This window comes from Melanerpes formicivorus, unplaced genomic scaffold (genome assembly GCF_026170545.1).
Source record: "Melanerpes formicivorus ecotype bairdi unplaced genomic scaffold, bMelFor1.0.p_v2 SCAF_2944, whole genome shotgun sequence".
NCBI lineage: Eukaryota > Metazoa > Chordata > Aves > Piciformes > Picidae > Melanerpes > Melanerpes formicivorus.
Window position 1 is genome coordinate 15,632 of NW_027145295.1, and position 8,735 is coordinate 24,366.

At 48.6% G+C, this 8,735-nt stretch overlaps 1 protein-coding gene across 1 annotated transcript; it reads right to left on the minus strand.

The window, feature by feature from the left end:
• Positions 1-1,834: 1,834 nt before the first annotated feature.
• Positions 1,835-6,781, minus strand: LOC137440403 (msx2-interacting protein-like). Its single transcript, XM_068136673.1, has 2 exons — positions 6,258-6,781; positions 1,835-2,779 (listed from the first exon to the last, which is right to left on the minus strand). Exons 1-2 carry the CDS (start codon positions 6,764-6,766, stop codon positions 2,737-2,739), a joined length of 552 nt encoding a protein of 183 aa, XP_067992774.1. The 5' UTR covers positions 6,767-6,781; the 3' UTR covers positions 1,835-2,736.
• Positions 6,782-8,735: the final 1,954 nt, after the last annotated feature.

The window sequence follows — 8,735 nt, forward strand, 5'->3', positions numbered from 1 at the left end:
TGCGTGTGTTTGGGCAGGTCGTCTCTTCCCATCGCTGGTGGACAAGAAGCTCCCCAGGAGCTCTCAGTGTGCACTTGCAGCCCAGAAAGCCAAGCAGAGCCTGGGCTGCAGCAGGAGAAGTGTGGCCAGCAGGGCAAGGGAGGTGATTCTCCCCCTCTGCTCAGCTCTGGGGAGACCCCACCTGGAGTCCTGCCTCCAGTTCTGGAGCCCCTATGGCAAGAGGGATCTGGAGGTGCTGGAAGGTGTCCAGAGCAGGGCCAGGAGGAGGAGCAGAGGGCTGGAGCTGCTCTGCTGTGAGCACAGACTGAAGGAGTTGGGGCTGTTCAGTCTGGAGAAGAGAAGGCTCTGAGGTGACCTCATTGTGGCCTTCCAGGATCTGCAGGGGGCTACAGGAAGGCTGGGGAGGGACTGCTCAGGATCTCAGGCAGTGATAGGACTAGGGGGAATGGAATGAAGCTGGAGGTGGGGAGATTGAGGCTGGAGGGGAGGAGGAAGTTCTTCCCCATGAGAGTGGTGAAGCCCTGGACTGGGTTGTGCAGGGAGGTGGTTGAGGCCCCAGCCCTTGAGGTGTTTGCAGCCAGGCTGGCTGAGGCTCTGGCCAGGCTGCTCTAGTGTGGGGTGTCCCTGCCCATGGCAGGGGGGTTGGAACTGGCTGATCCTTGTGGTCCCTTCCAACCCTGACTGATTCTATGATACTATTCTGAGAAGGTATAAAATGAGGGTTTGCTCTCTGTATTTTCATCTGTTCTGCACAGACACACACACAAGAGGAAAAAAAAATAATCGCCTCTCCTCTCTTCAAAGCTCTCTGAAAAAAAAAACATGCCTGCCTGTGTTCAATTTCAAGAAACTCGATACACTCCCAAGGGTGAAAAAAAAACCTAAAACCCACGTCGAAGAGGATGGTGTAGGTTATATTTAGATGAGAAGCAGCAGCACAGGCTGACAGGAGCAGAAACACGAGAGAGAACAAAGTGAAAACCCTCGACAGTTGGTAACAAAAACCTGAGAATATCTGAGGTGGATTTTTTGTTGGTTTTTTTTCCCCCCCCCCCCTTTTTAAATTTTCCTGTCCCTAATTTACATTTCCCTGCACAGACAGAAACATCAAAGCAGCACACAGCCTTGGATCACAGAATCATCAGGGTTGGAAGGGACCTCGAGCATCAGCCGGTTCCAACCCCCGCCCCCCACCTGCCACGGGCAGGGACGCTTCACGCTGCATCGGGTTGCTCAGAGCCACATGGGAACAAAAGGTAAGAGGAGGTGGTTCGCCTGACTCTTGGAGGGTTTACTGTTGCCCTGGTGCTAATCCATTCCTGGTTTATGCTGGGTTCAATTTTATTATATTCTTTCTTAAATCTTAGCCTAATTTTTCTTGCTGCACAACCAGGAGCATGCTGACCCTGTCATCCTACCAGAGTATCACAGTATCAGTCAGGGTTGGAAGGGACCACACGGATCAGCTAGTTCCAACCTCCCTGCCATGGGCAGGGACACCCCACACTAGATCAGGCTGCCCAGAGCCTCATCCAGCCTGGTCTTAAACACCTCCAGGGCTGGGGCCTCGACCACCTCCCTGCACAACCCAGTCCAGGGCTTCACCACTCTCATGGGGAAGAACTTCCTCCTCACCTCCAGCCTCAATCTCCCCACCTCCAGCTTCATTCCATTCCCCCTACTCCTAGCACTACCTGAGATCCTGAGCAGTCCTTCCCCAGCCTTCCTGTAGCCCCCTTCAGATCCTGGAAGGCCACAATTAGGTCACCTCAGAGCCTTCTCTTCTGCAGACTGAACAGCCCCAACTCCTTCAGTCTGTCCTCACAGCAAAGCAGCTCCAGCCCTCTGCTCATCCTCCTGGCCCTGCTCTGGACACCTTCCAGCACCTCCACATCCCTCTTGTAATAGTAAAAAATTTCCAGGTGATCTCTAGGGTGTGAAATTGATGGGGAATCATTTAACACCAGCAAGGGCCGTCTCCCCGGCTGTTAAATAATACAAGCCAGGACTGCTACATTTAACCTCCTTCTTGCTGATTTTTCAGCTGTCCCCAGCAGAGGCACCTCTCAGACCGCTCAAAAGCCCTGCCTCCCGTTCTAAGTGATTCATTGCTTGCTGGCAGACAAAACCGAGCGGGAAAGACGAGAGGAAGACAATGGTAGGGGGGGAAGGGTCTGTGTTATGTAATGAAACGAAATGACATTCACTTGTTTCTACTTTCACTTCGGTTGTTTAAACAAGGCTAAGAAAGTCCCCGGCAGAACAAAACACACTGCAGCCTTCCACCCGAGGTTGCAGGGAGCCTGGTGGTTTGGTTTTTTCCCATGATTAAAATTCTCTTGGCAGTGCTTTTCATCAGTTTATTTCAATATTAAGACACAGAAATTAACACAGAGGTGTTCCCTTCCAACTGCAACTCGCTGCTCCAGAATTTCATCACAGAGCCATCTGAAATGAAACCCAGTCTCTTAATTACTTTATCAAAGCCTTGCTCGCTTGTCATTAAGCCCTCCCAGGACAACTGTCACAGCTCGCCAAAAGTCCCTTTTCAGACAAACTTCTTTCCATCACTTTAATTCCACACCACAGCAACGATGAGGCACCCTTAAAGCCTGCTGGAAAATGAAGTCGCTTCAGGTCTCGGGCTGAAGATTTCAGTTCTCTTTTACATGACAAGGCAGAAGAAAGTCTTCCTCCAGTAAATCCTCCAGCATCAGACAACCGAGAAAGCACTCTCTAAATTAGAGAAGGCGGCAGAAGGAACTCTGAGGTCACTCCTCTGTAAATTTACACACACACAAGGTTCACACTTTCATATTCTGGACATCAAACACTGCGAGCAAGATTCTGTAAACAACTTTCAATCCCATCTCAACAGGCTACTTCTGCCACGTGCCCGGTTTTAAGAGCACAAGGTCCCCGCTGCTCGGTGCCATGCGGTTCAGGACGTGGCTGCAGCAAGGCTTTAAAACTAATCACTAACACATGGAACGGCGAGGACCACGCCAGGCCTTTTGACATCACCAAACTGAGCTGAGAAGCACAACACCTCCACAAGCAGCCCAGAAAAGATCCTCTGCTACCAAAAAGAAAATAAGGGTGGTTGCCTTTTTTGTTTTTTAAGTTTCCAGGAGGTAGGGAAGGGCATAAACAAAATCTGGTTTGCTTCCTATGGGATCACAGAGCTTCTAGGAGCATTCAGCTTCTTCCATGACACAGTACAGAAAGTATGTTTGCTAATGTGTCATTTGTGGTACACGTTTGAGTCAACAGAACAGAGAAAACAAAGCTGCTGCTGCTGCTGCTGCTGCTGCAGCTGCTAAACCCAAGTATCATTTGTGAGGTTCTTTATGCTTTCAAGGTGATACAACAACCCCAGTGACCCTTTTCCATGAGGTAGGTGGGGAATGAGCCAACCTCACCTTAAGACAAGCAACGGCCTCAAATCCACCAAATCCTGCTCAGCTCCTCACCATCTGAGGACACAGCTCCCACCAAAGCACTCCCAGCCAGCAGCTCCCCCACTGCAGCCCAGGGGCAGCTCCTGCGAGGCCGAACACCGCCAGGAACAGCCTGCTCCGCAGAACAGGGCTTGTTTTCACCCTGTGCTTTTTGGTCTTTTCTTCTCAATTACTGCTGTGCAGCTCCCACTACAAATCCCCTGCCTGTGCAGGCCTTCAAAGACACCTTTAAAGCATATCTTAGCCGAGATCCAACGCAACAAATTCCAAACAAAGGACGTTTTTCATGTTCTGGGAGCAATCTGCAGGGCATCTTTCCTCGCATTACTGCCCGAGAACATCACCTCCATTTAACAAAAGTCACATTTACTTCACACACCTCTGAAGACCACCAGGAACAAAGCCCAAACTTCACCACCTTTCTGGGCATTTTTCACCTGAAGGACATGCACAAAACTTTCACAGCTGTGACTTCCCCGAGGCTCCAGCATTCGTCCCCGAACACTCACAGGAGCATCTCTCAGTGAACACAACTTGGTTCTGCCTTTTCCACCCTGCCAAGCTGAGACAAGCAGAACAAGCCTGGAGTGACAGAGTTCTCCAAAACATACAACTGCTGAAGAATTCAGTGTCACAAAGACCTTCATTAATTTCACAGCATCACAATATTGGCCATTTCCACTTAGGATTTCAAGTTTGCTAAAATCCCCTGAAAAATGCCATGGAGACCGCAAGGAATCCTTCAGTCAGTAACAACCTGTCCTTAGCTGTTCCAATCCCACTACAGGAATGAGTAATTTGCTAAACCAAGCCAGGAATGGCCCAGAATTTATTACCCAGAGCATGGGGATGCAAATAAATTTCTGCCTGCTCTGTGACAAAAACTGAACAGAAATTCCACTTGTGCTTTAGAAGGCTTCAAGGCCAGGTGGGGTTTTGCTTTCCCGAGTAAAAGACAAGGCTACATGTTTGTCAAGACCTAATTCATCACCTCGAAACACGTGAAACTCCTTCCTGATCCTTCCAAACGCAATACACTCTCCCCACCAGATTCCATCCCTCGCTCTCCTGCACTCCAGTTTGCTGCATTCATAACTCCACATTGCAGGGCTTCTTTCCCCCTGCTCTCAGAGCATCGTCTGCTTCTTTTCCATTATTACAACTGGAAACTGCCAAGAAAACGCAGCGGCTGCTTATCTCCTGATTCCATCCCCGAGCTCTGCTCCCCTGGGATCAGGCTCAGCCCTCTCAGATGCACAGCAGTGTTTCATCCTGTCTCCACAGCCCCACAATGACATTTTCTACAGATTACGACTTTCTTGGCCTGCCTCCTGGCCATTCTGCAACGAGCAAAGGAGCACCACAAGAGCACTTCAGTCTGGTTTGGGGATTTTTCCTTTTTCAAACCTCAAATGTAAGGAAGCCTCTTTTTCCGCTCCTCTTCTCTAGGGTTTCTTGGTTTGGTGTTGCTGGGAGTTGGTTTCTTTTTTGGAGACCTTTGGAAAGCTCACCACTTTTTTTTTTTAAAGCTGTAATAAGTGTGAAAATCTCTGACAAAGGGTTGTCATTATCTAAGTGTGAAGATCTCATTGAGAAAGAGGTGTTAGGAATAAATAAACAACCCTTTAAAGAACCTGAAAGTCATCTCTGATACTCTAGAGGTGCCTCTCTCTCTCTCTCTCTCTCTCTCCACCAGTCAAGACTGGACCTGGATTTCTAAACCCAGGAGGAGAAAACAATAATTAGAAGCAGCAAATAAATCTTTCCACAGTTCTTCAGACATGGAGGGGTGGGGAAATCAGAAGAGGAGAAACTGATTTCCTCATCTTCCCTTCTGCACATGCACCCAGTGTTATCCCACCTGACCTTTCCAGAAGGTCCAACGTGCACTCAGGGAAGATTTCACGAGAGCAATCAACCATCACCTCGATTAGAGATCACCAGTGGTAGGACTCCACTCACAGTCAGAACTGAGCACTATTTATTGCATCTCTTTACTCAAGGAACACTTTAAATCTTGGGAATGTCTCCAGCTCTGCAGACCCTGCTGAAGACCAGAGCTCTTCACCTCTGTTTCTTGGTTCCCACATGAATTTACTCATGAAAAGCCAAATGCAATCCTTTCAACGTGAATTTTCAGGCAATCAGAAGAAACCCAGCAACCAGCTCGAACCTTCTGGATTTTTTTCCCCCTGTCTGTAGTTTCTAAAGCCTGTGGCCATTCAGGACCCAGGACCGTGGGCACCTCCCCAGGAAATGCTCCCAAGTTTACCTTTTCTGCTGCGAGGCAACAGGGGGAAAAAAATTGGCAAGGCAACACGGCAACCCTTTAAATGTTAGTGCTGATGGGGAATGAGAGGAAATGGAACAGGACCACTCGTCACTCCCAAAGTATCTGAGTGTGTCCTGTAAATAGCAGTCGACCTTAAAATCTGCTCTCATTCCCTCACTTGAGCAAATAGAGAGTTGCCCCATGCCCCATGCACAAGGGTAGCAGCTGGGGTGCAACGAGACCTCGTGGCTGTGCATCCTGCTTTGCCCAGCTCGACAGAACACTGCCCAGATCCACCACAGGGAGTAAAGAACAACAGCACCAACGTTCACCTCCGATCCATCTTGTGCCAACTCAGACTCTCCACATTTCACAGCACTCCGCTGCACCAACGACTTGGTTACCAAGCGCCCTGCACTTCCACAGCCCAGGCTCCCAGCTCCTCGCCGTGCCTCAGGAAACAACTCCCAAAGCCCGCTCCGCGCGGTGGCTCCAGGTCAGGCGAGGATTCACAGAGGCCTTACCTGTCACTGCTGGTACTGCTGCTGCTGCTGATGGAGTCACTGCTGGAAGATCTGCTCCGGGACCCGCTGCCGCTGGGGGAGCGGGTGGGCCTGGACGCCTGGCTGGCCAACCGCTGCGGGGACTGGGTCCTGGACTGGGACGAATGCGGCGACCGACTCCTGCTGTGCTGGTAATTCCTCTCCGGCCTTCTGCCTCGTACCTCCCGTGTAATCTCATCCCTGTAGATATCCCTGTGTACCACGCTGGGCAATGTAAACTGCTCCCGGGCCCTAGGTTCGTAACGGGGGTCATGAGCATCAAAACGGTTTGGACTTCGGCTCCGAGAAGTGTAATAGAGCCCATGTTGTAAGGTCCGCTCTCGAGGGTCTCTATAGTAATCCTGATCGTAATGTCTCGTCCGATCAAATCCTCCCGTCCCCCGCTCATGGTGTCCATAGGCACTATGTTCATAAGCACGCTCCCTGTTATCTGAAGCCCTGCATGTGGGAAGGGGGGAAAAACACGGCATCAGAACGGGGCAAGCGCGACTGGAAGCCAAAAAAAAGAAAGAAACCCCAAAAGAGAAACAAACCCCAAACGAAAAAATAACCCCACCCCCCACCCCCCCCCCAAAAAAAAACACAACCAAACAAACTCATGCAAAACATTCACGTCAGCACCGAACTCCTCCTTGCCACCGCTTCTCCACTAAACAGCAACGACCTGATCAAGCCAACACTGACACTTAAAAACAGGTTACTCGACTCCAGAGTTATATTGGTGTACAAGAAAGCTGAGCAATCTATGGGGTTTTTTTTTGGGGGGGGGGGGTTTCTCATCACAATATCAGGCTTTCATGACCAGCATCTTGCCTGCACAGGAAAAGAAAATATAGATATAGATATATAGATATTTATATGAAACTGCTTTCCAGTGCAGAATCCTCATCTGAGTTGTGTTTGGGGGGGTTTTGCTTTTTTGTGTTTCATTTCAATTCAGTAAGCAAGACCAAAAACTTCGTATTCACAGACATCATAATTGTTGGGGTTTTTGGGTGTTGGGTTTTGGTTTGGTTTGGTTTGGTTTTTTTTTTCATGCCTCCATTTTTGCTTAAGAGCTTCACAGTTTATTGTCTGATCTTTCTTTCTTCCCAGGGATTTGGTAATCGGTGAAGCTCCTCCAATTATCCTTCGGCAAAAATGGCACCGCCAATGGGGGCTGAAGCCATGAAAGCCTCCGTGCAAAGCATGACCCAGAGGTAAGAAGCTGCTTTCAAAAGGGGTAGCAGAACCCACGAGAGATAGACCCAGAAATTGAGGGGGCTTCTCGTTGCTGTTCTAAAATATTTCACCCTCTTAGAGGGAATTTGGCTGTCAGCAGGCTGCTAGGCTCAGTTCTCACCACTAAAGGAACATTTTGCTTACTCAGGTCAGGATGGTTAAGCTGCAAGAGCGCAGCCCCCCAAGAGACACTAAGACCCTACACAAGGAGTATAAACGGAATTTCTCAGCTGCTCTGCTCTCTGCAATCTCTGAATTTCACTCTCTACAGAATCTCAGTCTTCCCTTTCAAGTAGCTAAGGTCCATTTCCTTCCAGTCCTTCAAATATTTTGGATGTCAGTTAAGACAGGCTCTGTGCCCTGAGGAAGTCAGTTCCATCTCTCAAATAAAGAGACAGCAGAACTGGCAGATGAAGCTAAGAGACCATCGGAAACTGTTTCATGCTTTAATTCAGACCCGTACCAGCTCGGTACCTGTCTGGGTTCTCTCTGCAAAATGGCAGCTGGGGAAGGAAGGATCCTACTGAATGGTTAACAAAAAAAAAAACCCTGGCAAAATTCTAACTGTGTCAGGGTAGCCAAAGTTAATTTCAAAATGTAATTATCCAGCTTATGAAGGACATTTCAACCTTTCTTCTTTCAGCCTTCTCTCTCGGATTCTTCCCTCAGAATCAATTATTAGTCACTTCAATCCCCTGAATCCTAATAACCCAATTCTGCCTTGCACTTCCTCCTCCTCTGCTGCATCACAGGGCTGGTTTCTATTTCAAATGGCAGAAGTATCTCAGGTCTCTTTATAAACCCAAAATGAGATTTCTGAATCTTTTCTGGTTTTTTTTTTCCCCCTCGATTAGCATCTCAGGAATTTCCTTCCCTTCCCTCCGCAATGAATCACTCGATCCACAACCCTTGAAATAGACGCATCCTCTGCTCTTAAATGATAGCTCATTTTCAAGCTTTCTACAAGAGCTAGCTCCTGTTTCACCTGCTTTTTTTCAAACCCCCCCCTCAAATTACATATAAGAAACCACCTCAGCAGCACCACAGAATGTCATTAACTTCTCTATCTGCTCGGAATTCATTGTTGCCTTTCTCTGTTCATTATTTCTCTCTCGCAACAATGGTGTTTTGAAAGCTATTTCAGGACCTGGCACAGAAACATCTCTCTCTCTCTCTCTCTCTCTCTCTCTCTCTCTCTTTCATTATTTTTTTTCCCCC